Source organism: Ursus americanus, chromosome 24 (assembly GCF_024610735.1).
Source record: "Ursus americanus isolate L20-20 chromosome 24, mUrsAme1.1.p, whole genome shotgun sequence".
Taxonomy (NCBI): domain Eukaryota; kingdom Metazoa; phylum Chordata; class Mammalia; order Carnivora; family Ursidae; genus Ursus; species Ursus americanus.
The window spans coordinates 40180203-40208153 of record NC_142150.1 but is presented as its reverse complement, the minus strand read 5'-3'; the positions used below and the strand labels follow the sequence as shown (position 1 = coordinate 40208153).

At 59.8% G+C, this 27951-nt stretch overlaps 1 protein-coding gene and 1 long non-coding RNA gene across 3 annotated transcripts; one reads left to right on the top strand and one right to left on the bottom strand.

Moving 5' to 3' along the window:
• The first annotated feature begins 216 nt into the window (after positions 1–216).
• On the top strand, positions 217–19991 carry EHD1 (EH domain containing 1). Its single transcript, XM_045775544.2, has 5 exons — positions 217–783; positions 5008–5105; positions 15868–16280; positions 18752–18916; positions 19259–19991. The coding sequence occupies exons 1-5, from the start codon at positions 380–382 to the stop codon at positions 19781–19783; spliced, it is 1605 nt and encodes a 534-aa protein (XP_045631500.1). The 5' UTR covers positions 217–379; the 3' UTR covers positions 19784–19991.
• A 5618-nt stretch (positions 19992–25609) lies between these two features.
• On the bottom strand, positions 25610–27930 carry LOC148107891 (uncharacterized). Of its 2 annotated transcripts, none has more exons than XR_015721455.1 (3): positions 27836–27930; positions 27279–27382; positions 25610–26969 (listed from the first exon to the last, which is right to left on the bottom strand). It is a non-coding gene; the product is annotated as an uncharacterized LOC148107891 (long non-coding RNA). The 2 variants fall into 2 exon arrangements; XR_015721454.1 differs by lacking the exon at positions 27836–27930 and adding an exon at positions 27609–27786.
• Between the last annotated feature and the right edge of the window lie 21 nt (positions 27931–27951).

The following is a 27951-nucleotide window of genomic DNA, read 5'->3' as shown; positions in this document are numbered from 1 at the left end:
GGGCGAGCGGCGCTCGCGATATTTGGAATCGGCCAATGGGAGGCGGGGGAGGGGAGGACGTGGCGCGAGGGTGGCGGGCGGGGCTCCTTCCTCCCCTGCCCTTTTCGCCGCGGCCGGGCGCGGCGGCGGCGGCGGCGGCGGCGGCGCGCGCGCCCGAACGCGCGGCCCGGCCCTATAAAGGCCGCACGGCGAGGCGCGCGCTCCACTCCGCAGAGGGAGCTCCGCGGGCCGTGCCGTGCGCCTGCGCAGTGCGGGCCGCTCCCCGCCCCCTGCCCCGCCGCCCCTCCGCCGGCCGGCCGGGCCCCGCCTCGGCTCCGCGCCCTCGCCCCGCTCTCAGCCGTCGCTCTGCCCCGCAGCAGCCAGTCCCGTCCCCGGCAGCATGTTCAGCTGGGTCAGCAAAGATGCCCGCCGCAAGAAGGAGCCGGAGCTCTTCCAGACGGTGGCCGAGGGGCTGCGGCAGCTGTACGCGCAGAAGCTGCTGCCCCTGGAGGAGCACTACCGCTTCCACGAGTTCCACTCGCCCGCGCTGGAGGACGCTGACTTCGACAACAAGCCCATGGTGCTCCTCGTGGGCCAGTACAGCACGGGCAAGACCACCTTCATCCGGCACCTGATCGAGCAGGACTTCCCGGGAATGCGCATCGGGCCCGAGCCCACCACCGACTCCTTCATCGCCGTCATGCACGGCCCTACGGAGGGCGTGGTGCCGGGCAACGCGCTCGTCGTCGACCCGCGGCGCCCCTTCCGCAAGCTGAACGCCTTCGGCAACGCCTTCCTCAACAGGTACCCGCCCCTTGCCCAGGGGAGGGGGGGGGCAGAGGAGGACCCCCGGGGCCGCACTCGGGTCTGGACCCTACTGCGGCCGCGGCCCGCCCCCACCTCCTTTTCCTCGTCCTTTGTCTTCGAGGCCCCAGCGACCCTCGGCGACCGCTCCCTGGGACAAGGGCCCCTGCCGCTTCGCACCAAAAACCCACCCGGGGGTCTGGGGATGGGTATCGCTGCCCCCTCCCCCGCTTGTCACCCCCAGAATTTTCCAGATTATCAGTTTAACTCCCAAACCTTCCCGCGGATCCCAGCCCCACTTCCCTCAGAACCGGGGTCAGCGTTGGGAAGGTGAGAGATTGCTGTCCCCACCTCCTCCCAGTGTAGTCCCGGACTGGATGCACCGAATTCATTCAAACCAACCCTTTCCCCCTCCTTCCTTCAAGTGGCTGCTAAGTGTCATGGAAAAATATGTGAAACTTTTAGTCATTCCCTTTGCTGCTGTGCTGTGCTGTGCTTCCCCTGGGACCGCTGGTTTTGTGTGGGAGGGACAAAGAGGATCTGCTGTGGCCTGCTGAGTTTGAGGGTAGCCCACGAGGTAGCAGACAGATGGGAGTGTGAACACTTCTCCTCGGGGGTCAGCTCGAAAGGGTCTGTGCTCCTTTAGGGGTTTCAGGAAGCAGCCTCAGTCTGTAGCACTTGGGAGCCCTGGAATGAGATCTGGGCCCTGACTCCCTCACTAGGAAGTTCCTTAACCTGCTTGGGCCTCAGTTTCCCCCATTAGATGGATGAAATCTGCCTCTTCGTGATCCGGGTCATCCTGCGAGAGTCTAACCCTCATGATGCTGGGAATGAAACACATGGGTCTTCTCCCTACGGAGTCCAACAGCCAGGTTCACTCTTCTCTAAAGGAGCTCGAAGGCTCTCGTCAGTGGTTCTAAAATCCCTGTCCCCACCCCTACCCCCAGGGACATACCAAAGGACTTCGCAGATCTGCCTTTCCTGCCAACCCCCCATTCAAGCAGTGACTCCACATGCCTTTCAAAGTCTGTGTCAGGGGAAGAGCCTAGGAAAGAATCCTTGACTCTTGCCTTCCAGGTCTCCGCCCTGTATGGTCACATTCCTTTCCAGACACTGTCCAGCCACACGGGGTGAACCAGCTTGCTCCGATCCAGGCCAGTGGCCAGCCTACCTCTTCTGTGCACAGAGCTGACTTTTAACAGAGAAGGCAGGCAGACTTCTGTTGTTTTTTTGCCCCTTTGGGGCATTTAAGCCCAGCCTCCTCTTTTATGATTGATGGCATTTGTGTGTCATGGCTAGAGCTGAGTAAAACCCTTCGTGTGAGAGGCATGGCCCTCTTAGCCTTGAGCCCTCCTCCAGAGAATACCTGTGTCTCAGAATTACTGTGCCCGAAGACGGGCGATTGGCCCAGCCTGTTAGCTGGTGGGCGCCATAGGACCTTGTGCACAGTTTGGCTGCCGTGCTGGGAATGCCGAGCGTTATTAGGTCTTGACTTTCGCACAGAACTTTGGGAAGCTAGTAGGAGGGGTAGGTACACCTCTGTCCTTGGGTCTTTGCTTCTGATTGTGAGAGCAGACTGTTTTTAAAAGGAGAAACGTGGTACATGACCTGTTTCTGACTTTGGAGACCTAAAGTTTCAGAGTCGGAAGGAATCACAGACATCATCTAGGCAACCCCGATCTCAGTGGTTCAGGAAGCCCCAGCTCGGAAGGCTCTGCTGATTTGCCAAGCTCAACCTTAATGCAGCGCCCTGACTGGCCTTTACGCATCCGGTTACCACCTACTGCTGCTTCTGCCCAGGGAAAAAAGCACAGGTCAGGGATGCTGGGTCCAAGAGAGACACTCCGATGATGTTGGTGCCACAGGATTCAAGAACCACACTTCTGTTTCCTTTTTTTTTTTTTTTTTAAAGTAGGCTCCACACCCAGCATGGGACTTAAACCCATGACCCTGAGATCAAGAGTCGCATTCTCTACTGACTGAGCCAGCCAGACGCCCCTGATTTTCCTCTTGCCACTTCATCTCCAGAGGGTGCTCGATCACTAACAGCCCTGCCATAAGGGGCCTTATCAGCCGAGGGTCAGAGGGCCACTGATTTGCACTGGAGCAGGGGCCCCAAGCTGTGTCAGCCTGTGGAGTACACGGAGTGCCGGCCGTCTAGCCAGGGCATACAAAGGGGGCTCTTCTCTGGCTGACACAGCCTCTATTGGCAGCTTAAAGAGACCCATTGAGACATGAACTTGACTTTCTGCCCTTTTTACCCAAAGTGGCTGCTTTAAGGCTAAAATCCAATGGAGCAGACCAAGGCAGGCTGCAGTTAGGATGTCCTAAGAGCATCCTGTGAAAACTGACTGTGTGGCTGGCACCAGCCACTTGAGGGGCGAGATGCAGACGGTGCGTCCTTGGTGGTGAGAAATGAAACGGGCTGCGTCTGTACTGCTTGCTCCTTTGTTTCCCACCAAGCTCACCAGGCTCTGTGGGGCATCTCATTTCTGGGCCTTACTGATGTTAGCTTGCTCACAGGTCTCCTTTACAAGGCGGTTCTATGTATTGTTACTTCCCAGAGCCTGTTTCTAGTTCAGGTTCTTTTATTTTTATTTTTTTTTAAAGATTTTATTTATTTATTTGTCAGAGAGAGCACAAGCAGGTGGAGCAGCGGGCAGAGCAGGCAGAGGGACAAGCAGGCTCCCTGCTGGGCAAGGAGCCCGATGCGGGACTCGATCCCAGGACCCTGAGCCGAAGGCAGACGCTTAACCAAGTGAGCCACCCAGGCGTCCCTACTTCAGGTTCTTTTGATTTGGTCTGCTCTCCGTGACCCTTCCCTAGCAGGAGCCCCAAGTCCAGCGCGCCGGTAACCGGGGCGTGCGTGCTCTGCTGCTGGCAGCGGTGAGGACCGGGTCCAAGGTCTGCGGGTCAGCTGGTTTTGCTCCAGTGTGCTTGCAGGCAACACCCCTCACCCTGGCCAGCTGCCCCTGGCCTGGCCACTGGTCACTTGGGGGGGGTAGGGCCAAAAGGAGAACCTTATCAGCTCAGACTCCTCCCCACAGTTGGAAAGGCAGCTTTAAGCCTGCATCCTACAGACAAAGGGTCAGTATTTTCTTTGCTCACAGTGTCTTTTTCAGAGAAGTTTTTAAAGGAGCCTTTTCTGTGTCCATTAAAGAATCTCTGCTATCAGTTGGGACAGCCCCTTGCTGTTCTGGGCTGTTCTAAGCTCAGTGGGAACTCAGGCACACACGGCTAAGTCCTCGCTCAGGAGTTGCCAGCCTGTCCCTGGCTTCATTCGTTCCTCCTTGGCCTGCTCCGGCTTTCCGAGAATGGTGTCTGTACTCCCAGCCCTGCCAACCAGCCCATGTGTCCCCCAGCTTTAATTGGCCCCCCTGCCATCCCTTCATCCAAGCAGCTGGGTGGAAGGGGTGGGCTGGTCCCAGCAGCAGTAGGAAAGCCTCTCCCCACCTTCGGTGTGTGGAAATTTAGCCAAGTCCTAGTAGCACCTTTCTGTTTCCCTTCTGGAGTTTGAATGGTGACCTAGGCTGGTGCAGTTTTCACTAACACATCAGCAACTTGAAAGTTGAACTCTTGAGCTCCGGGGGAAAAGCTAATGTTAGGGAAATGCTGATGCAGGCCGGTTCGGGCCACTGGTTAGATTCCCAGTGAAGACAATACGAAGTTCAGGGGCGCCTGGGTGGCTCAGTCAGTTAAGCAGCTGCCTTCGGCTCAGGTCATGATCCCAGGGTCTGGGGTCAGGCCCTGCATGGGGCTCCCTCTCCCTCTGCTCCTCCGCCCTGCTCATGCTCTCTCTCTCAAATAAATAAAATTAAAAAAAGACTACATTAAAAAGGGGGGGGGCACTTGAGTGGCTCAGTCGGTTGAGTGTCTACCTTCAGCTCAGGTCATGATCCCAGGGTCCTGGGATCGAGCCCCGCATCAGGCTCCTTGCTCAGCGAGGGAGCCTGCTTCTTCTCCCTCTGCCCCTGCTCGTGTGTGCTCTCTCTCGCTCTCTCTCAAATAAATAAAACCTTTAAAAAAAGAAAATAAAAAAGACAACACGGAGTTCAGTGGCCACCTCTGGAAATGCTAGAAAACCTCCTTTAAATTCCTTGCTTCGGGAAAGGAAGGCAGAGGTAGAGAGGAGGGTGTTCGAAAGCCCCCCCCCCCCCACCGTCGCTTCTAGAGCAAGGAGAGCTGAGTCTTGACGTCTCCCTCCCGGCTCTTGCTCCCGTGCAGGTTCATGTGCGCCCAGCTGCCCAACCCGGTCCTGGACAGCATAAGCATCATCGACACCCCCGGGATCCTGTCTGGAGAGAAACAGCGCATCAGCAGAGGTAAACAGGCTCTGACACAGCCCAGGGCGCCTTCCATCTGTGGTCTGTGACGCGGACCAGATGCTGCCCCCGAGGTCCCTCCCAGCCCAAGTGAGAACCCGTTTTACATCGCCCCGTGTCCGCCCAGCGCGCAGAGCCCCAAGCGGGCAGGAGTTCCTCTCTTCCTTGGCTCCCTTTGCTGAGGTTACTAAACGCTGTCCGGGAGAGAGCACGGCCTATTTCGCATGGCTCTTGTGGTTTCCAGCCCCCGGGGCACGCTGGGAAAGAGGGCAGGCTGGCGAGATGGCACCTTGGGCTGACTGTGAGGTCACGGGAAGTCACTCCGTGTCTGGGCTCCGGGTCCCTCAGCCAGCACTGCTGTTCTGAACGGGCCCTGGCTGCCCTGGGGCTTCCTCACCTTAGTTGGTGTGTGAAAGCCTTGCTTCCCGAGGCCATCTAAATTCCTGGCAGGCCCAGCGGGTCTGCCGAACAAGCCGGCGGGAAGGGGAAGCTGCAGGAATTTGTTAAAGGTTTAGGGGCTCGTGGACATCCGCAGCCTCCCCGGGGGCAGGGGCTGTGCACGGTGGAAGGTTTTTGTGCCGAGTGTGGGTGCACTAGGCCCCCCGGTTGTGTCACCTCCTGTCTCGACTTCGCCAAGCTTTCCGGAAGGTCTGGTTCAGGATGAGCCAGAACTGGGTTATATTTCTGCTGCCGGCCCTTTTTGTGGAGGGCGGGAGCCCTGGGGCCTGAATGCTTCCTGGCAGGCCGGGAATGGAGCCTGCAGCTGCAAATGTGAAAATGAAAGGAGATCACACGGGGGTTGAGGAGATCTGTGTGTCATTCACTTGAAGATCTTTCCCTTGCCCCTTTCCCTCTGGGCTGCCCAGTATTGGCGACCTTTGCATTTGAAGCCAACAGCCTGGTATAGGGGGGATGTTTGTCTGCTGTGGCTCCGAGGGGGGCCCTGTTCTTAGTGCTGAGAACCTTGGTTCTTTTTTTTTCCAGGCTGTAGCCCCCCCCCCCCCCCCCGCCAATAAGGGCTTTCATCAGAACATCTGAAACTGCTCTCTGTCTGGTTTAAGCTCTTAGGTTCTGCACCCCAGTGATAAAGGCACTCCTAGGAGCTCAAGGGAGCAGCTTTGGGACCCCTTCTAAAAAGACTAGGGCTAGGGGCTCCTGGCTGGCTCAGTCTGAGGGGTGTGTGACTCTTGATCTCAGGGTTGTGAGTTCGAGTCCTATGTTGAGTGTAGAGATTACTTAAATAAACCTTAAGAGTAAGGGGCGCCTGGGTGGCTCAGTTGGTTGAACGTCTGTCTTTGGCTCAGGTCATGATCCCGGAGCCCTGGGATCAAGTCCCGTGTTAGGCTCCCTGCTCAGCGGGAGCCTGCTTCACCCTTGGCCCCCCACCCCTGCTCTTTCTCTCTCGCTCACTCAAATAAATAAATAAAATCTTTTTAAAAAAAAAAAAACTTTTAAAAATAAAAAAGCGAGGTTGTTTTTTCTTTCTTACTGCTCTTGTTGTTCCACGCTGGTTTTAAGAAAATGCCTGGTAAGCATTAAAGAGAGAGACCCGCAAGGGGGGATTTATTCTTCGTTCGCTTCCAGGCAGGGCTTCGTTATCCTAGAGGGACTTTCTTTGAGGCTCTGTAGTGTTATCTTCGTAATGATCTGGAAGAGTAGGCGGAGGGGCTGCTTCTGACTGGGGCCATGGGATAGAGAACGAAGCCACCTCTGGGGTGCGCGCAGGCTCCCAGCCCAGGGGTCAGTTGACGTGGGCACGTCTTCGGATAGGGACAGTAGCTCACCAAAAGAGGATTGTCTTCTCAGCAGGCTGTGCTCACTGTGGCCTTCGGAGCTGGGAGTTAAGGCATTTGAGGGAAAGGGCGTAGGGTTCTTGTAACCCCCGCACATCGTCTTGTGAAAGGGAACCCAGAACCACTGTTTCCAGCAGTGCTGTGGAGCTCCTGCGGGGACGTGCATCTCTGACAATCAGCCTGGGTCCGGAGAGCCCAGCGGGGCGGATGGGCTGGGAGTTTAGGGCTTGCTGCTTTGGGCACCCTGGCCCTGGGTGCTGGGATGTTCCCCCCGCTTCCTTTCCTGGTTGGCGAAAAGGTGGACAGCTATGTCCAGACCTGCTCTCTGGGACGGGCCCCACCGCGGTGCCTCCCTGGGCTGTCCAGGCCGTGGATCGGCAGACATGGTGCGCTTTGACTGGGAGGCAGGGACGCGGCGCAGCGAGGCAGTCCCAGCCCTCAAGTTGTCTGTGCAGGCGACATAATCGGAGGAGGAGGAGGCCAGCAAGAGATGCCGGGGCTCACCCCTGCTTGCCTGTGCCCCCCTCCAGGTGTGAGACGTGGCCCCTCTCTGTCCTGGGGCAGCCGCACGAGGCCTCCCACACCCCATCACGGGCAGGAAGGAGGAGTGGGGCTTAAAGATAAGTGCATTGCTACGATTGGGGGAGGGCTGCCTTCTGTGAAATAGTGAGATTGAACCGATTTTACTAGACAGTTTCTTTCCCTCCAGAACCTTAGGTCTCGGTTTCAAGTATCTCATGACAAGTGACCAAGTTGGGATTTGCTCTGCAGTATGTGGTGTCGGTGTTTTGTCAGCCGGAGAGAGACCATGGCACAGTCCCTCTCCGCTGTGCAGGCTGTGGCACCACCTCCGGGGAGGTGGCCGCTAGCAGGACAGGGAAGGGGTGGCCGGCTGCTCGGAGGCCCCGCCCACCAGTCATCACAAAAGTCCGGTGTTGCCCTGTCCAGCAGAGGAAGTCAGAGGAGGGCAGTGCGTTCCAGGCTGCCCAGCCAGCTCACCTGTCTGCTCCCTTTGCTGACAGCATGGAAAGCAGGTGTTTCCCTCTCAGCAAGATAGGGCCAACAGAAAGCACGGGTCCTGGGCAAGCAGCATGCGCCTGTGGTCTGCCGATCTCGTTCCCTAGAAACAGAAGGCTCTTCTGGAGGTTTCGTGTGCGTTAGAGTTGTTAAGTACACTTACGTCCAGTTCCCACCCTATCTGCTGGGCCCCTCCTGGCTTCTTCCCCTTTTCCCTGTGGTCCCTAATGTGTGGAGGAAATACTGTCTGGAAAGATAACGTAGGGGCTGTGCAGGCCCAGGGCAGTCAGGATATCTAGGCCAGGCTCTGCAAGAGACCCGTGGGAATTACTCCGGCAAAGAGAAGGGGGCTCCATGGGGGTCTCAGGCTGCACTTCCCCATTGTGCTAATCTGAGTGACTTTAAAGATAAGCGTTCTCCTGTGTCAGCAGAGAAAGGTGATCTGTGGGGACAACATTCATTCTTGAGTGCTGTGTGACTGATAAAGGGCATTCCAAAGGGCATCCGGGGCCCGGTGGGGCGGGCACCCTTGGCTCCCAGGTTGCCACCCGTGCCTGCGCAGTCACGAGCTGGAGCAGGGATTTCTCACAGCTGGTTCCGGGGGGCAGGGACACTCAGGTGGAGGCCCCAGCGTGGGGGTCAGCATGGCCCCAGATACTCCCTGACATTGTCACCACGTGACTGTGAGTTGGCCATAACTTTTGTGCCTTGGTTTCCCCCGTGCGAGTTGCGTCAGCAGGGAAGTGTTCCTTACACTTGGGTCTGGCCTTTGTGCCCGCCTTTCTGCAGACCAGTTTCGCCATTGCCTCCGGAACCCACGACCCTTAGCTGTCAGACAGCCGCACGTGTGAGGACACTGCTGCTTCCCAGATGAGGAGGCCGAGGCTCGGGCAGGTTAAGTTGTTTGTGCAAGGCCGTACAGGCTAGTGTGTGTCTGCGGGCCCAGCAGGAGCTGTGCCTGCGCCAGCCTGTGGCTGAGAGGGAATGCTCCGGCCCGACTCAAAGGAGCGTTGAGAGCACAGATCGGGCACGTCTTTGACCCTGTTGGGTGGTGACCACGCGGGGCTTCCGGGCTCTCCTGACAGAGGCAGCAGCCACCTTCGCCTTCTCCTCCGGCCTGAAATCAGACTCTGAGTTCAGAAATGGACCCGAGGTCCAGGGCTTGGAACAACCATGCTGCTGTCTTCTTCCTTTTCCCTGTTCTCTGCTTCTAGCCAGAAATCGCTCCCTCCGCCCCAGACCCTTTGTGGATGGGTGTAGGACCTCTGGCCGAGGCTGGCTGGTCCCCTAGCTTCTCACCTGCCCTCCTGCTGACTGTCCCTGGTTCCCAGGCCCCCTCCAAGCCTGGAAGCCATCACAGGAGGCAGGTAGGGCCTTCCAGGCCGAGACCCAGGGTCCTCTGACTCCCAGGTGGGGCCGTGCTGTGGGCAGCCCTCCCTTCTGCTGACCCTTATACTGACCACCTCCAGAGCTGCCCTACCCCTAAAAGCCCTCCATCCAGGTCAGGGTTTCCTGCAGCCCATAGAATGCTCCATGAGGTTGCGTGCAAGCCTTGGGCTGGGCCACGTGCTGCATCCGTCTTGGATTCGCAGCGCCCACAGTACAGATGATGACAGAAGGTTCAGGCCTCTGCGCAGTACTCAAGAGCCCGGGACCCTGGGGAGTTACTGCGGCCACCTGCTAACCCCTTGCCCTAGTGCCTAGTGCTCAGTGACATGTTCAGCCAGCGTCTGCTAATTCCAAGTGGACACCCCAAACTCCAGGGATTCCCAGACTTTCATTAGAAAGACCTTTTGCTGACTAACGTCCCGAGGAGGCCAGAGGCTAGGGAAGCACTGACTCAGACAGAGTTTTCCTTCCCAGGACCTCCCCCCCCACCTCCTCCAAGCCTCCCTCTTGCCCCTGCCCCCCCTATGATCCCCCCACTCCAGTCCCCTGGACAGCTTTTGGCCCGAGCCTTGGCTGGGAGTGCGGCCGCGCTGCTGAGGGGCGTGGGCCACCGCGGAGGAGTGGTACCAGCCGGCGCTCGGCACCTGTCCGTCCCGACGCTGCGAGCCGACAGCCGGCCGTGGAGCAGCTGGTGCAGGCGCCTGCGAATGTTCCATTTAGACTTGACGGTACGAGGCATTCTCCGAGCGGGAGACGCACTCGTCGCCTACACACCCCTCAGAATCTGCACTCCTTGAGCCCGAAATACAATTCCTGTGTGTAAATAAGAGCAAACATTTACCAAGTGCTTCCAGCGTGCCAGGCACTGCCTCGCTGCCCACAGCAGCCCAGCGTGCTGGAGACCCGACGTCCTCCCGTGACAGACGGAGAAGACAGGCCTGCTGGGGTCACGCAGCTCGCTGCCGACCAGAGGGCTCTGGATTCAAGGGCTGGCCTGATGCCAGAGTCCATCCATCCTTCCCCTCCCTTTGCCCATTTCCCGGTCACGTCTACAGAGCTCTTTACCCTTGTTAGGCGCACAGCTCGAGGAAGCAGTTGCGTAACCACCACCACCATGATCAACATCTTGTCTTTGCATCAGCCCGGAAGGTTCCCTGCTCCCCTTTGCACACCTCTGGTCCCCAGCAACCCACTGACCTGACACTTATCCCTGAAGTTTTGCCTTCTCCAGAATGTTCTATACAGGTCTTCCGTGCCTGTCCTCCACTTAGCATGTGCTTGGGGCGTTCATCGTGTATCTGAGAGTGTCGACCCGTCATACCTCCCGTCACGTGCATGTACCCTCCGTTCTTAGCCGTTAGCTGCTGAAGAGCCTTTGAGTTTCCAGTTTGGGGCAATTTTGAATAAAGCTCCTATGAACATTTACATACAGTGTGGATTTCAGTTTCTTAATTTCTCTTGGGTAAATACCTAGGAGTGGGGTTTTCTCCTCGCTGCTAAGTGACCCCAGGAAAATCCTTCCCTGAAGAGTGTCCCTGTTGGAGGAAGCTCGGGAACCATGTCGCTCCTCTCAGCTCAGTCTTCGTCTTGCTGTCCTGCGCCCCCTCTCCCGGGCCCAGCACCAGTTGGAAACGTGTGTGGTGGGAGCCACGGCAAGAAATACCGAGGCCCACGCAGCTTGAATGGCAGGAAACAAAAGTTGATTGCAGACAAGCCCTCTATTGTTGATGTTCTAGAAACTTGGAATGTGTGAAGCAGCTTTTCCCCCAGCTGCTGGGATACCTGTGTTTGGAGGGTGCCAGGAGAGGGCGAGGACCTGTCACAACTTCCTCTCTTCCGCCTCTTTGCCCGTCGTGGGGAGTGGGACTCTTGTCAGGACGGCAGACCTGGTGAGGAGCCCGAGGGGCCCAGACGAGGCTTAGTGGGAACAGCGGAGCCGGGCGGCGCATTTGGCCCTCCTGTCCACATGGCCCTGTGTGCTTCCTTCCCGAGGCCGAGCCCAGCCCTCAGCCTGGTCGCCCTGAGCGCCCAGACGACTCTGTCCCCTCTTACCCTGTCCTCACGACTGTGCACGCGCTGAGATTTACCACATCAGCCATGCTCGGTGCGCGGCCCGATGGCACCAAGTACATTCGTGTTGTTGTGTGACCATCCCCACCATCCATCCACCTTTCAGACTTTTCCGTCTTCCAAACGGAAGCTGTATCCCCATTAACCACTCGTTTGCCCGTTTCCCTCTCCCCCCAGCCCCTGGCCCCCACCGCTCGCCTTTCTGTCTCTGTGGACAGGACTGCAGGGACTTCGGATGCGTGGAATCGTGCGGCGTTGGGCCTTTTGTGCCTGGCTTATTTTATCATGTCCCCGAAGTCCCAGAACTTTCTGTGTGAGAGCTTGTCCCTTATGAGAGACGGCACTGAGGCTGACCTCTAGTGTGTCCCGAAGCCTGGAGGCTCACTGGGCAGTGCCGAGGGTGGGGGCGCTGGCACACTTGTCCCTGTGCTTGTCCCCTGCCGCCCGCTCCAGGCTGCATGGTGGCCGTGGCCGCCCTGCCAGGTGCAGACTCAGTCGAGGCTTCAGTGCTGCTGCTGCTGTGGGTCCAGCCCTCGGTGTCTTTGGAGACACCGTGTCTCAGGCCAGGTGAGGGTTTGGTGGACAGGTGGGTGCCGGATGGGCCTGGCGGTGACTGCAGCCACGTGGTTGTGCGCGCTTATGCACCTGTGATGACGTCAGCTGCACCCGAGTGTCGTGACCCTTTTCGTGACCTGCGGACGTACTTGGCCAGCCACCGTGTCTCCCTCCCCAAAAGTGAGAACATTTTTCCTAATAAACAGGAAATTTCATTCACCTGCAAAAAAAAAAAAAAATGGGCTTAGCTCTGTTGGCTGCAACTTGAGGTGTTGGTGGGTAACTGCGGGCAGGGCAGGAGGGGGCACTTGGGGGTCTCCGCCCGCCCTGCCTGCAGTGACTCGGGCGCCATGACTCAGAGGTGACTCCTTCCCCCTTCTCTTTCGCGGAGTCCTCCTGGGCCCCCACCAGCGCGGGAGGGGGCGTGAGGCCACATTGAGTGGGGGCTGGGGGGTGAGCTCAGCTCCCTGTGCGCGGTCCTGACTCCCGGGCCAAAGCGAACTTGGGCTGGAGCCCGGCCCATCGGGGCGCCCCCGTTCCCAGCACCTCGCATCTGGCATCGCTGCCTTCCCAGCTGCGTGAATCTGGTCCGAGGATAAGCAGTGTGACCAGGGGAGGAGCTGGGCCTCGTTTTTTGCTGAGAGGGAGCTGTCATTCAGTCCTGAGTCATTGCTTTTCCAGCACTGACCTGCCGCTCCCAGAGGCGGCCATAAAAGGCGGTGGCTGGGCAGCCCGGGAGGGTGCCTCGGGCTCCCTGCCCGCATCCCTCGCCTGCTCGTCGGCCCTCCCGTGCTCGGTTTCTGCAGGGGCTTCGCCCCGGGCACACCGTCCCCTGGCTCTTGGAGCCAGCGCGTGCCGTCCGGGGGCTGGGGGGGCTGTGGCCTCTGGCCCCGGAGGCCTGTGGTGCTGGCTCTAGGCCTTCTCACCCCCTCTGAGCACGGACAGTGGGCGGTCCGGCTGTTTCCGACCCTCTGCACGGGCCTCGGGAAGGCCGATGGCTGCCCTGCCTAGGCTCAGGTTCAGATTCGGGGGGGCTTTAGTGCCTACCCCCCCCCCCCCCCCCCCCCCCCGGTTAGGAGCACCAGCCGCTCGAGGGGCTGCTTCTGATCAGAGCCCTGTTCCCTGGCTGTGCTGTTGGGGGGACAGGCTGCATGTTGCTGCCGTCGCGAGGCTGCCGTGCTGAGTCATCAGAAACAGTGAATTTGGGGTTTTCCTGGAGGTTTCCAGTGTCTCACCCCAAGGACGAAAGCAGGCCCCTGGCCTCAGAACCAGGCTGAACTTTGGCTGCTCTCAGTTCCTGACCAGGAATGCTGTCCCAGGCCCCTCAGCCCCTCCTGCCTGTGGGGCCTGTGCTCGGAGCCCCGTGCGTTACCTGATCTAATCCCCCCTATGGTCAGAGGAGGACGAGTTAGTTGTTTTTGGAATTTTACAGATGAAGACATTGTAACTCGGGAGTTAAGAACTTCAGGTCGCAGTGAGCGGCCGGCGCCGGGCGTCGAATCCAGGCCCATCTTATTTAAGAGCCCGTGTTCTTTCTGAGTGCTTAAGTGTGGGGAGAGGCTTGGAACGCCGTGGCTCCAGGCACACAGACAGCCCCGAAGCGCACTTGAACCTGGGGGGCCTGGCGGCCAGACTGTTTATCCAGCCAAGCCGACCTTCACCCTTTGGCACGCCCACAGTGCTAACTGTATCTTAAAGCCCTGTGATGGGGGCCTGGTTCTGGCCTGAGTGGAGGTAGCCTCTTGGGGAGCCTGGCTGCGGACCTGCATTCGGTCCAGGAGGCTTGGCAGGACCGGGAACAGCCGAGTTCCTCTCTGATGACCTACTCAGCGGGCTTCTTACCTGGGGGCTGGGGAGGGCTGCCGTCCCTCCTTGTGGCACATCGGTCACTCTGTCCTTTTCTTTGTTCTCTCCCTGTCCCTGCTACTTCTCTGTAACCTGCAGTCTAGACAGCACATGGCTAAATCCCAGCTTGGTTGGAGGGTTGCGAGCGTGTTTTTGCAAGGGAAGCTAGCCAGGAGCAGGCTGTCAGGACGGGAGCTTGGTGGGCCCTTCTCTAGAGGAGTGTCTCTGGGTTACTTTCCGGGGCTTGACTGCACTCTGGGCTTGACTGCACTCTGGGCTGTATTTGAGGTGGCCTGTGGGTAGTGGGTGAAGAACGAGAAGGAGCCCAGGGACAAGGAGGCTTGCCCAGAATCACCCGGAGAGGAAATGGTAGCTCAGGGGCTTCGACCCAAGCTTCCCAGGCTCGTAGGCCATTGTTGTCACATGGTCTTCCTACATCTCCTCATCTTTATTCCTAAAAGATGAGAAATAGGGGCGCCTGGGTGGCTCAGTCAGTTGAGTGTCTGCCTTCAGCTCAGGTCATGCCCAGGGTCCTGGGATCGAGCCTGGCATCAGGCTCCCTGTTCAGCAGGGAGTCTGCCTCTCCCCCTGGCTTGTGCTCTCTCTCTTGCTCACTCTCTCAAATAAATAATATCTTAAAAGTAAATAAAAGATGAGAAATAGAACCTTCATTTCTTCTGGGGGCAGCGGAAGAAGTGGAAAAAGCGTTTTGAAGAGGCATGACTGTGAAATAGGGTACAGGTTAAACTGCTGTTGGAGAGACCCAACAATCCGTTGGCTTAAATCAGATATCAGCTAGTTTATGTAGGAAATACAGTCCAAGGCCATCCTGAACGTTCGGCTTTCATCTCTGAACTCAAGGTGGTTGCTCCAGCTCCTGCTATCACATCTACATTCCATTCCTCAGGAAGGGGGAAAAGGACAAAGGTTTCATAGACCCTGTACATTTCTGCCTCAGGCGGGGCTGGAAAATGGGATCTTAAACTGGGGGGCCCTGAATTCAGCTAGAACTAGACCATTCTGTTACTAAAGGAAGAGCTCCGGTGAGCAGTGTCTGCTACACGTGGCCGCGTCCACCAAGGGGCATCCACTGGGCGGTGGGAGACAACATAGCATGCGGTGGAGAGCTAGGCTCGATCTAGTCCAGCGACATCATTTCGGAGAAGCATTTAAGACCTACAGGGCGGACGTGGTGTGTAGCATTCCGTAGGCTGGTGGTGGAGCAGCAGCCAGCAGAGTTTCCTGAAGTGTCACGGTTAATATTTTTGGCCTGCGGGCCTGTGGTCTCTGTCGTAACAGCTGAACTCTGTGGCTGTAGGCAAGAGAGGCCCAGAAGGTACAGAGGAGTGTGGCCGTATCCCAGGAAAACTCTTGTTTACGGAACAGGTGATGGGCCAGCTGCAGCGTGCCAGCCCCTGTTGTGGAGAGTAAATGAGGTTCCTGGAGAAGGGGGGCCCAGCACGAGCACCCCGTGAGCAGCAGCTGCAGGTGTCATGGCTGTTCCTAGCTGTCCTTGTCGCGGAAGGGCATCTAGCCGGCAGGCGGCAGCCCCCGAGTCTCTGTTCTTCTCGCCACGCTGCCGGGCTCCCCTCCTCTCTCTTGCCCCGATCTGAGCCACTTTAGAGCTCAGACTTCGTGACTTCTTTTTTTTTTTTTTTTTTTTTTAAGATTTTATTTATTTATTTGACGAGGGAGAGTACGAGAGCATGAGCAGGGCGGGAGAGGGAGAGGGAGAAGCAGGCTCCGCACTGAGCAGGGTGCCGGACGTGGGGCTCGATCCCAGGACCCTGGGATCATAACTTGAGCCGCAGGCAGACGCTTCATGGACTGAGCCACCGGGCGCCCCTGGATTTCGTGACTTCTTTTGCTTTATTTATCTGTGGTGCACCTCTCTGTGCCAGGTGTTACGTGGGCGAGCGTATTGGATGGGTACAGAAATGGGGGGACCTGACGCCCCTACCCTCGGGTTGCTGTGCTGACGCCCTGAGGACATGCTGGGAATTTAAATGACCCCAGGCTGAGAAGTCCCAGGTCGAGTCGGGGAGCCTGCCCCCCGACCCCGTGATCCCGAGCTCACCCCGCTCTTCCCGCAGGTTACGACTTCGCCGCCGTCCTGGAGTGGTTCGCAGAGCGGGTCGACCGCATCATCCTGCTGTTCGACGCCCACAAGCTGGACATCTCTGACGAGTTCTCGGAGGTCATCAAGGCCCTCAAGAACCACGAGGACAAGATCCGCGTGGTGCTGAACAAAGCCGACCAGATCGAGACCCAGCAGCTAATGCGGGTCTACGGGGCTCTCATGTGGTCCCTGGGCAAGATCATCAACACCCCCGAGGTGGTCAGGGTGTACATCGGCTCCTTCTGGTCCCACCCGCTCCTCATCCCTGACAACCGCAAGCTGTTTGAGGCGGAGGAGCAGGACCTCTTCAAAGACATCCAGTCTCTGCCCCGAAACGCCGCCCTCAGGAAGCTCAATGACCTGATCAAGCGGGCACGGCTGGCCAAGGTAGACGGGGGCGGGGCGGGGCAGGGCCCGCTGCTGGGGGGGGGCCCCAGGATTGATCTGCCATGGCTTTTGGGGTGCCTGAGACCCATCCCCGCAGACCCACAGCCACACCTGTGTTGCCCTGTGTTGAACGGGTCCTCTCTGCACCCATGGGTGCGGCCCTTTCTCAACGGAGTCTTCTTGATGCACGTAGACGTCAGGCGGGAAGGGAGCACTGGGCCAAGGGGTGGCCTGGGAAGTGGGGAGCAGGAGGGGGTGCAGCTCCAGTCCTCATCGGCTTCCCCTCCCTGGCCTGCTGAGCACTCCACACGTGCGGGGTGCTGGGGACACAGTGGGGACTGACACGCACAGTCCCTGCCCTTCCAGCGCGCACCGGTCGTACCGGGAAAGCGGACCGTGTAAAGGAAAGTCAGGCACGGTTTATTTGTTGTGTCGTGGGACGCCGCAGAAGCAGGCGACTGGAGGCTGCGGGTGGGCGCTGCCGCGTAAGCCAGGACAGGAGGGAGCTAGTGGAGAGATGGGGCCCAGGCCTGTGGGCCGAGGGAGAACCCTGGGTGGCCTCAGCCCGCACAGGTCTCGTAAAGCACCCCGCCCCTCTGTGGAGGCACAGGGCCCGCTGGCACCTGGTGGCGGTGTCTGGATTGCCCGCGAGCTCGCGAGCTCTTGAGCTCGGAGTCTCAGCGCCTGGCCCTGTACTTCAGGGAGACCTGGCGTGGCTGGGCCGGGAGAGAAGGCTGATGCCGCCAGCGGGCCCCTCAGACACGGAGGGGCAGAACTCGTGCCCTGACTTAGCGCGGCTGCACGTCGTGAGCCCGCCTGGAGAATTCCGCAGGCCGCCTCCGTGCGCACCTGCCGGTCACGGATCCGGGGGGCTCGGAGCTCGGCTTCCGCCCGAGCCCGTCGCCGATGCTGCCAGCGGGGACCCCATGCATCACCGCCTCTCTGACGAAGTGGCCGCGGACGGCAGGGGTGTTCACACCTGCCTCGGGGCTCTGGGGGTTAGGGCTGGGCGGAGGCAGTCCTGTGGCCCACGAAACTCTCACCCCAGGCTCCCGCGTATAAAGGGCTGAGGAACGGCGCTTCCTGTCCGGGTGGCAGGCCCCCTCCGGGGAGAGCCAAGAGGAGCCCCGGCCCGTGCTCCTGCCTCCAGGGAACCAGGGGCCCTTGTGTAGCTCCGGCTTCTGAGAGGCCGCGGTGGGCCCCACACAGTGGCTCAGGCTACCCCGCGCCATCTCGAGGTCTGAAGTCAGGTAGCGTTTTGGTGCTCACTGTCTTGAGTAAAAAGAGCTGACCTTTCATCTTCTGCCACCAGTCTGCGGCTCCACGCTAGTTACCCAAAGTGCTCTTGGAGCATATTGGAGCGTGCTAGAAACGCAGGCTCTCAGGCCCCACCTCACACACCTGAACCGTCTGGAGATCTGCATGCACAGTGAAGTTTCAGACTCCTGCTCTGGGGGATACAGGGCCGCACGGTTTTCCACAGCTCTCACTTCTGGAACCTTCCCAATGAGGGGAGCTGGTTCTGCAGAGGGAACCTGTGAGAGAACCCGCATCACTGCCTCCTGGCCTCCAGGCTGCAGGGAAGGGCAGCGCTGCTCCCTCCTTGTCCAGCACCCTGCCCCCCGCCCCGGCAGGGCTGCCTGTGCCCTTGCACAGCCTCCTTCCAGGACAGAACAGAGGGCGGGCTCTCCGTTCATCTACAGAAATGGTGTGTAATCGCCTGGCCTATGGACACCCTGAGTCACCAGGCCTTGAAAACCCGGGGGCCTCCGATCTTGTCCCGCACCTGTGGATTCCAGACTGTTTCCTTTTCCTGGAGTGAGTGGCTCTCTGTGCCAACCTGCACGGGCCGTGCTGGGCAGAGCGGTGGCTCCCACGCTCTGTGACAGGCCTGCTTCCCTTGGGCGTTCTCAGCCGGGCTCCCAGCCTGGGGCAGGCAGGGTCAGGCCAGTGGGGGGGTTTGATGGGGTAGAGCTGGCCGTGGGGGAGGGGGAGGCTGGCCGGCTGCAGCCCTTCACGCCCGGTCCTTACTTGGCAAGGCAGAGGGATCCGAGGGCCCGTGGCCTTGGAGGGTGTCCAGCGTTACCAGCCCACTGTGGGGAAACAAGGGTGTGCCGCCCTTCGTTGGCAAACGTCGAAGTAAGGTACTGAGCTTAGATAAACTTCAAAACATCTGCGCGAAGCCTCATGTGGTTTTCCTAATCCTTCCTCATTCTGAGCTGTCCGGGTGATAAACTGAGCTGAGCTCCGGCCGTGCTGGAGTTGTGTGAGCTCGACCTCAGCGGCCACCGGTGCGCGCGTGCTGCAGGAGGGGAAGCTGGGGGTGCTCCTGGCGCCCCGGAGAAAACGAGCCCTGGGCTGCTTCGGGCAGCCCCCGGGGACGGTCCCAGCCTTCTGGGGCAGCCTGGCGCAGGCCCCCCCTGAGATGGGGCCCCGGAAGCACCTGACGGCCGCCCTTGCCTGTTCTCCAGGTCCACGCCTACATCATCAGCTCCCTCAAGAAGGAGATGCCCAACGTGTTCGGGAAAGAGAGCAAAAAGAAGGAGCTGGTGAACAACTTGGGCGAGATCTACCAGAAGATCGAGCGGGAGCATCAGATCTCCCCCGGGGACTTCCCGAGCCTCCGCAAGATGCAGGTATGGCTGTCCCGCTCGCCCTCCCTGGGCCGGGGCCTCCCCGCTGGGAGCCCCCGAGTTCAGCAGCCGCACCCCACCCCAGGCCGTGACACCGCAGAGGGGAATGTGGTGACTCACCTGAGCGCTCGGGGACGGGCGGGGCGCAGGCCCTCCGGCACCGTCCTGGCCCCTCCAGGGAGGGGACCTCCGCTTCACAGACCCGGGGAGCCCAGGCTGAGGGCAAGCCAGGGTGGGGTCGTGACCTGGGGCCGGCTCTGTGGCTTGGGAGCCCCTGCCCCGGCCGCTCCGCCTGGGGTCCTAGCGGACCTGACCCGGCCCTTCCCCCCTCCCTGCCTACTGCAGGAGCTCCTGCAGACTCAGGACTTCAGCAAGTTCCAGGCCTTGAAGCCCAAGCTGCTGGACACCGTGGACGACATGCTGGCCAACGACATCGCCCGGCTCATGGTGATGGTGCGCCAGGAGGAGTCCCTGATGCCCTCCCAGGCTGTGAAGGGCGGCGCCTTCGACGGCACCATGAACGGGCCCTTTGGGCACGGCTACGGCGAGGGGGCCGGCGAGGGCATCGACGACGTGGAGTGGGTGGTGGGCAAGGACAAGCCCACCTACGATGAGATCTTCTACACGCTGTCGCCCGTCAACGGCAAGATCACGGGCGCCAACGCCAAGAAGGAGATGGTGAAGTCCAAGCTGCCCAACACGGTGCTGGGGAAGATCTGGAAGCTGGCCGATGTGGACAAGGACGGGCTGCTGGATGACGAGGAGTTCGCACTGGCCAATCACCTCATCAAGGTCAAGCTGGAGGGCCACGAGCTGCCCGCCGACCTGCCCCCACACCTGATCCCGCCCTCCAAGCGGAGGCACGAGTGACGGCCCTGACCGCCTGGCCCCGGGCCACTGGGGGGAGGGGAGGGGCCATAAAGATGGAGCAGTGTCTCCTCGGAAGGAAAATCACCATCTTTCTTTTCAGGCTGTTCCCGGGCCCAGCAGGGAGGCGGGTGATACTTGTATGTGAATGATGGAATTTTGTGCACAAGAACTATGGATATTTTTAATATATAACGTTAGAGGCAGCGTTCTTTCTTGCCTCCTCCGTCTGACAGCCCCATACACACGAGCCCTGTCCTTCCCCGTCCTTGCCTCCGGCTCTGCCCACCGTGGCTCGCCGCCCCCTTCCCCGGCAGCTGTGGGGACCCCGGGGCCGTGTGTAGACAGGAACCTCAGGATTCCAGTTTGTTTCTAAGCTGACTGCTGCTTCACTGGGCCAGTGGCTCTGTCCCTGTCCGGCTCTGCCCCCTCCCATGCTCCTGGATTAAGCCACTTTTGGTGCCTTCTGCCTTGCCCTCCCCGGTGGCCCCCTATGCACGGGCTCTGCTCTTTGCTCTCACATCCCACCCACCCCCCCAGCTTGACAGTCACAGAAGCCAGCCCAACTCCCTTTTTTATGAGGTCCAGGGGATGAGGGATGCGAGAACGTCTCCCAGAAAAACATAACAAGCTAGTTTTGTTCTGTAAAGTGACACCTTTCATACTTGACCGAAGTTTCCAGTAACTTCCCCACCTCTTGTTCAGAAGCTGTGATTTTTGTCTCCTTTCCCACACTCCAGCGAGGGCCAGCTCCACCCGGGAGCCGTTGGATGAGCAGAGTGCACCCTGTCAGGGACCCCACAGTTTGTGTTTCCTGCTTCTCTCCCTTTCCCTTTCTTGGAACATTCTGGTGTACCTCCTCCCCCACCTGGGATGGGTGGTGGGCCTTCACGAGTCTGGCGTGGCTTGGTGCTGCAGCCCGGGCTTAGCGTCCAGACAGCAGAGAGCCGGGACAACCCTGTCCCTTCCCTCTTTATACCTCCATTCATTCCCCACGGGAGCTCTCTCGTCCCATCGGGCAGAGGAGAGCAGCGGGTGTCTTGGATGCCCTTAGAATCACCTTCCTCCAGGCTGAGGAAGGAGGGACTGGAGGCAGCGAGCAGCCAGGGCAGGCCGCCTCACCATCAGCTTTGCCTTGGCCGGGCTTTCCCGGCCCAGCCTCGGGGGCCGGGGTGCTCTTCGCTCACTGGCTCCTTGCTGGAGCCCCTGGCAGCGGGGGCAAGCTTCCCACCAGGCACTGCCAGGGTGGGTCTCAGGGACCCCTCCGTCGGACCTCTTCCCCCAGCCCTCCAGTGCTGCTCTCTGGGCCCCGCGGGGTCTGAGTTCCTGCAGCTGGCCTCAGCCCACCCCTGCGAGGGGCCCTGGCTCACCCACACTTGCTTGTGGGAGGAAAAAGCAACCGAAGACAACTTTTTTTTCTTGCATTAAAAAAAAAAAAAGTTTAATTGTGCTGCGGCTGGCTTTTGGTGCGTAGTTGTGTCTTCCAGGGGCCCAGGCCCACACAGCGCCTGCTGGGACACCGGCAGAGCGTCCAGAGGGCCGGGGTGCGGCAGCGTCCCTGCCCCGTGACTCTCAGCTCGGCGGCAGCTGCTGCCTCCTATTTATTAACAGAGTGAGGCTTGCAGTGGGGCTGCCGACCACCCCCAATCCTCGTGCCAGTCTGGGCTGAGCGAGGAGTAGTTTATCTGTGGTGGGGGAATGGGGTGAAGTCAGGATGACTGAGACTAGGCTGGCCCCCCAGGGGCTGGGGGAGAAGGCACCCGAATTCTACCACCTTCACAGCTTCACCTCCAACCTGGGCCCCTCCCCAGCCTTGGGCAGCCGGGGGCACCACGGGGCGCTCGGCACTGGGAGGGGTCAAGCAGACAAGGGTTTACTGTGCTCCACGCTCGCCCCAGGGTGGCTCGGAGACAGGCCGAGCGGACACACCAGCGACACAAACGACGCAATTAGGAAGGGCCGGGCCCGCCAGGGTCGGGGACTGTTGGTACCAGCGGAGGGAACGTGACAAATCAAAAGCCGATGCGCCCTGGGACATAGAACACTCGAGGCGCGGTAGGGGTGGAGGCCGGGCCAGGCCGGCACGTGTGTGGCAAAAGGCAGGACACAACAGGTGCCCGTGGCTTTTGATGGCCAGTGGCCGAGCCAGCGGGGGCTCGCCTGCCCTCCTATTACCACTCAGAAGGTTTGCCTTGACCTTCAAGACCTGGGAGGTCACTTTTTCCCATTTCACAGCCAGGAACCGGAGACTGGGGAGAGCTGGGAGACTCAAACCCAGTCTGCCCGAGTCCAAGGCACGAGCGCTCGAAAGCAGCCTTTACAAAGGAAAAGCTCGCGGGGCGCCTGGGTGTTCAGTGGGTTGAGTGTCTGCCTTCGGCTCAGGTCATGATCTCAGGGTCCAGGGACGGAGCCCCACATCGGGCTCCCTGCTCAGCCGGGAGCCTGTTCCTCCCTCTGCCTGCCGCTCCCCCTGCTCCTGCTCTCTGACAAAATCTTAAAGGGGAAAAAAAAAAAAAGGAAAAGCTCCCTGTGCCCCCAAAGTCTGCACTAAAGACTCAGGTTTGAGACCCCCACACGGAAGGTCCAACACAGTCACTCCAGCCCAGGGCCTTAAAGGCTTGGGGCAGCCCTCAACTTCCAGGGGTCACCTCAAGAGGAGGAGTGTGCTTGTTCAAGCTGTTAGAGAAAGAAAACGTAACTCGGAGTTCTCACGGAAGGTGGGTGAGAGGCCCTGTCCCAGGAAATGGCTGCCCATCTGAGGCTGGGAGGAGAGGCCCTAGCAGGTGTCTGCCCCCTGCTGCTTCGGAGCTCATGCCCCCTGTCTGTGTTTTATATTTGGGGGGGTGTCTCCTCCCAGCCTGAGGTTCAAGTGTGGCCACCCTCCTGAGGGCCGGCCCCCCCTCCGTTTCTCCTCCCCCCCCTCCATGGCCAGAATCCTGGGCAAAAGACCCCTCTTCAGAGACTAGTCAGGGGCTCAGGGGGCTGTTCGTACCCGGCCCCCAGAGCTCTGGAAATGGGGTGTATTTGGGGCCATCTGCCCATGTGGCACCTCAAAGTCCAGCACCCGGGGGGACACTGGGGCTCACCCCCTGTATAGCTCCCCGCTCGGCAGCTCTGTTTTGCGGTTTTTTTTGTTTTTTTTTTTAAAGATTTTATTTATTTATTTGACAGAGACAGCCAGCGAGAGAGGGAACACAGGCAGGCGGAGTGGAAGAGGAAGAAGCAGACTCTCAGCAGAGGAGCCCGATGTGGGGCTCGATCCCAGGACCCCGGGATCGTGCCCTGAGCTGAAGGTGGCCGCTTAACGACTGAGCCACCCAGGCGCCCCTGTTTGTTTGTTTCTTTTTAAGATTATTTATTCATTTGAGAGAGAGCACAAGCAGGGGGAGCGGCAGGGCAGGCAGAGGGAGAAGCAGAGTCGCCCACTGAGCAGGGAGCCTGATATAGGGCTCCGTCCCTGGACCCTGAGATCATGACCTGAGCCGAAGGCAGACGGTTCACCGACTGAGCCCCCCCCCCCCAATACCCTGGCAGCTCTGTTTACACACTGACGTTCCTCGTGAGAACTTAGCAGAATCAACATTCCTTCAACTCCTTAGTAAACAAAAGAGTAAACCCTGACTCCAACCCAGTGTCCTGTTCTTATCTCAAACGGGTTGGTCACAGGACTTGCTCAAAGCCACCGGGTCATGATAGGATTAGGACACCCAGCCACCACTCCTGCCCCTCTGAGATCAAACCACCCCGGCTGAGAAAGTACACAGAAGGCCTGCCTCAGGCCAGGCGGGCCGGAGTTCGCATCCCAGCTCGGCCACTTGGTAGGACTCAGCCTCTCCCTTCCCGAGGCTGTTTCTTCATGCACCAAATGCAGGGACCCCAGCTTCACAGACGCAGGGCCCCTGGGGTGCCCGCTCCGGTGGCCCCCCGAGGTGGCTCCGGGGGGTGGGAAGGGTGGGTGCAGGGAGCTCTGCACCGCACCCAACTCCCAGAACAAAGCAGGCAGGACCCACCCTTCCCTGAAGCAGCTCGCAGACTGGCTGGCGCCCATAGGCCAGAGGGGTGGTGGCCAAGGGGGCGCAGGGCCCGGCTTCCTGTGCACCCGGAGGCATTGCTAATTACAAAACCACGCGGGGCTGCAGCCGCTGTGTGGAGCGTGGGAGCCCCTATAGCGTGCTGGAGCAGCACAGAGAGGGTTTTTGGAAGAAAAACCAGGATGATGAAATCACCATCTGTCCAGCCATTTGGAGCTTCGGACTTTACAAAGGACACACCCCTGGTGTGCTGGGAGGGCGGGGGAGGGGGCACGCGGGGCTGCCAAGAGTAGCTCGGGGAGTGGGGGCCTTCAACCCCACCATCTCTATCAGCCTCTCCCCGAAAAGCCACCCCAATAGACGCTAAAATAAAACCCGAGTGCCTGAGCAGCGGGACGCAGCGGCCCCCCCACCTCCCCCAACCACATGCACTTTTCCTAGACAGACAAGCGCCAGCAAACGTTGGTGGCCAGACTGTGGACCAATTGCCCCTCACGCCTGAGCTGGGCAGTTCTCCCTTGTGCACAGAGACAGTGGCCCAGGGAGAGAGGAAGTGACTTGCCTAAGGCCACATGCCCGGTCAACAGTAGGCCGGCCTGTATGACGCCGCGGCCAGCCTCTCGGTTTTCCCCTGGCTCTCTGGGGCGGGAGTGGGTCACCACTTCTGGTGTAGCCAAGGGTAAGGGCAGTCTGGCGGTCTAGTTAGCCCCACAGGACCCTGTGCAGAGAGCGGCTTCCCCGGGCACGGCTGGGACGGGCTCAGCCTCAGCCCCTGGGGCTGCGTCTCGCTGGACCCCGGGGGGACGGGGAGCCACAGACCAGGCTGGGGAGGCCTAAGATGTGGCTGTGGGTGCAAGAGACACTGGTGCCTGTCTTGCTTCTGGTCCCCTCGCCGACCCAGGGGGCTATGCCCTGGTTATGGGAGAAGCTGGGTTCCCTGTCACTTACTCGGGGCCCCCTTATCTGGGCCGGGCTCTCTCCCGCGCTAGGCCTGGGTCTCACCATCTAAGGCCCTTGGCAGAAGGTCTGTGTCCAGTCCACTGTGGTTTGGCCTTTCCTCACCCCCGTCCCCAGCATCTGGGCACGACATGCTGCCCTCCCGCTGCCAGCCCCTCCCGCTGCCAGCGTCAGGAGGCAAGCTGGCACCGCCCACCTCCCCAGCCTCCAGGTATTAATCTACCAAGGGAGGGAAATAATAACCCCCTCCTGGTGAGGATAACAGATCTGCAGTCACTTTGAAATGCTCAGAAGTACCGCAGGGATGGAATGTAAGGTGTTATCCCGGCGATCTGCTCGTCACAGGGCCGGGGGAGAGATAGCGCCGGCACCTCAGCACCAAAGGGACTCAGAGGGGGGAAGAGGTGGTGGGGGGGGAACAGGTGCCCCTGCACATGGGTGGGCCTCACACAAGCAGTGACCGAGAAGGCAGCGGGGAAGAGGGAGGTAGTGGGGGTCTCCTGCTCGCTCACCCACCGAGCACCAACGGGGCTGGGCCAGGATCCTCGCCCCATGCAGGGCTCCCTGGGGCAAGGACCTGTGGCCTTGGCGACAGTCTGGCTCACGCAAGCTCCGAGAACAGATCAATTGAGGCAAAGCAGTGCTGCGTGCAAGAACTTTCTGCTGTCAGGGCTGGAGCACAGGCGGCTTGTGGAGGCTGGAGCAGGAGTTCAGGCACCGACTGAGTCCTGAGGGGCTTTCTGATCTTGGAGCCACAGGGGAGCCCAACCCCCTTTTACAGACAAGGAAACTGAGGCCTGGAACAAGGATGTGACCAAAAAAAAATACAGGACCAAATAGAATCAAGTACTGGATGGGCAGGGAGTGCCAAGCGCCAGTCCCAGCAAGGCCCAAGCAGACCTCAGCAGGACTCCGTTTTTGCTGCCCGTGACTCAGTTTCCCCTCAGCTGTCCTATGTGGGGATGGAATCTTTTTTTCTTTTTAAGATTTTTAATTTTCTTCTTTTTTCTTTTAAGATTTTATTTATTTATTTGAGAGAGAGACAGAGACAGAGAAAGCAAGAGCAGGGGTAGGGGCAGAAGGAGAAGCAGGCTCACCGCTGAGCAGGCAGCCCGAGGTGGGGCTCCATCCCGGGACCCTGGGATCATGACCTGAGCTGAAGGCAGACGCTTAACCAACTGAGCCACCCAGGTACCCCAAGATTTTTTTTTCTTTTCTTTTTTTTCTTTTAAGATTTTATTTATTTATTTGACAGAGGGAGCACAAGCAGGGGGAGCAACAGGCAGAGGGAGAAGTAGAAGCAGGCTCCCCGCTGAGCAGGACCCTGGGATCACGACCTGAGCCCAAGGCAGACGCTTAACGCTTAACGACTGAGCCACTTAAGTAATCTCTACACCCTGGGGCTTGAATTTACAACCCCAAGATCAGGAGTCCCAGGTGCCCCTATTGTGATGGTTTTCATAGGGACCCCCCCCAAAAGGCAGGAATTCCAGGCATTCAGGTCACCAAAAGGTGGGCTGAGCCACCCAGGCACCCCTGTGGGGATGGAGTCTTGTGGGCAAGAGGACAGCCTTGTCTGAGACCAGCATTCATAGAGGCTAGGGACTTGCCACATGTGGCCTTTGGAGGGATCCAGGACCCAAAGGCCTCACTGGTTGGCCCGTGACTGCTGGCCCCTGGGGGCTGTGGTGGGCTGGGGGCACGGAATCAGGGTGTCCAAGAGGGGCAGCGAGGAATGGCCCATCTTCCCACCCAGGACACCTTGCCTACCCTCTAGTTTCTTAGGAGATGGGCACTTGGGCTTGTCCTGAGCACCTGGCCCTCCTGTGGTCTCTGGCGCCCCCCGGTGGTCTGTAGTGGGGGGAATCTTCCTGTGGGCCCCACCCCAGCCCTCCCGCCCCATTAGGAGGACCCAGAGCGCTTCAGGTGAGAGCTCCCAAACTCCTGCCCCCACTCCTGCCAGGAGTGAGTGAGACAGCCTGGCTCCATCTCCCCATTTCGCAGACGGTGGCACAGGGCAGCCCCAGGGCTGGTCTCAGAGGACAGCAAATGGGAGACCTGACAGTTCCCTGTGTGCTGCCAGGGAGGCTCAGTTCAGCTCCGCAGACATTCACAGAGTGCCTCCCCCGTCGACGCTGGCAATGACCCTGTCGGACTCAAGGAGATTCTCGTCTGAGGGGGCAGGCAAATGCCCCAAAGATCTTTTAATGGAAGAATTTGTTGTTTAGAGCCACTAAAATGCCCCACCCTTTGTTCCCTCCTCTTGGACAGACCCACAGTCCCATGGCGTCTAGTCCAACCCAGCTGCAGACAGCTGGGCAGAAATCAGAAATGCCACTGGACAGAATCAGTCCCTCCCCTCTCCCACCTCCTCTAGCCCAGCGTCCACCTCTCCTTGGCCCTTATGTTCCAGGCCGGCTACAGGCCTTGCTCCCGCCTAGTCTTGAAAAGCCTGTGGTGGAGTTGCCAGCCCAGCCCCACTCCAGGGTCTAGCTGCGGGGCCTCCTCACCCTCAGCCTCTCCATTCAGAACTTCGTCCTTCTCAAGCCTCAGTGTGTCCATCTGCCAAATGGGTGTAACCATCCCTGCCTCACCCACCTGTCTCCCAGGTCGGCTGTAACGATACAAATAAAACGAAATCAGAAACTAGCGAGGTCCTCCCCGGCTGTTGGGGGTGGGGGGTGTGCCAAGCGCGACGGGCATCCCGGGGAGAGAGGGACTACAACTCCCATCCGGCTCCGGGCCCGTGGGCATCTCCAGCCTCCTCTCCCCGAGCTGAGGGAGAGGCAGTCGCTGTCCCAGGGGGCGACGGAAGCTGGACTGCCCCGGGCATCCCCTACCTAGGTTAGGGGCCGGCGAAGGGCCCGATAGGGCTGGGTCTGGGGCCGCGCGGAGATCTAGGCAGCCTTCCCGGCCCCCGCAGGAAGACCCCCTTGCCCAGCCCCGTCAGGAGTTTACTCTTCGGGGCCCGCCCCCCTACTTCCTGGCAGAGGGTTGGTCCCGCCCCCGCGCGCCTCCGCCCTCCCACCTTCACCTCCAGTCGTGTCTCCCATTGGCCGGCGCTCACCTGCCCGTCCGTCGGGGGGCGGGGCCGAGGGCGGGGCGCGGCGCCCAGGTGTGGGCGCGCAGGCGGCGGCGGAGGAAGGTGACAGCGGGGAGGGCGGGAGGGGTGGGGGGAGGACT

Excerpts from the sequence above, each read along its gene's own strand:
- EHD1 (XM_045775544.2), top strand. The coding sequence starts at position 380 with ATGTTCAGCTGGGTCAGCAAAGATGCCCGCCGCAAGAAGGAGCCGGAG. Across the intron at positions 5,106-15,867 it reads GAAACAGCGCATCAGCAGAG|GTTACGACTTCGCCGCCGTC; the intron begins GTAAACAGGCTC and ends CTCTTCCCGCAG. Across the intron at positions 16,281-18,751 it reads AGCGGGCACGGCTGGCCAAG|GTCCACGCCTACATCATCAG; the intron begins GTAGACGGGGGC and ends CCTGTTCTCCAG.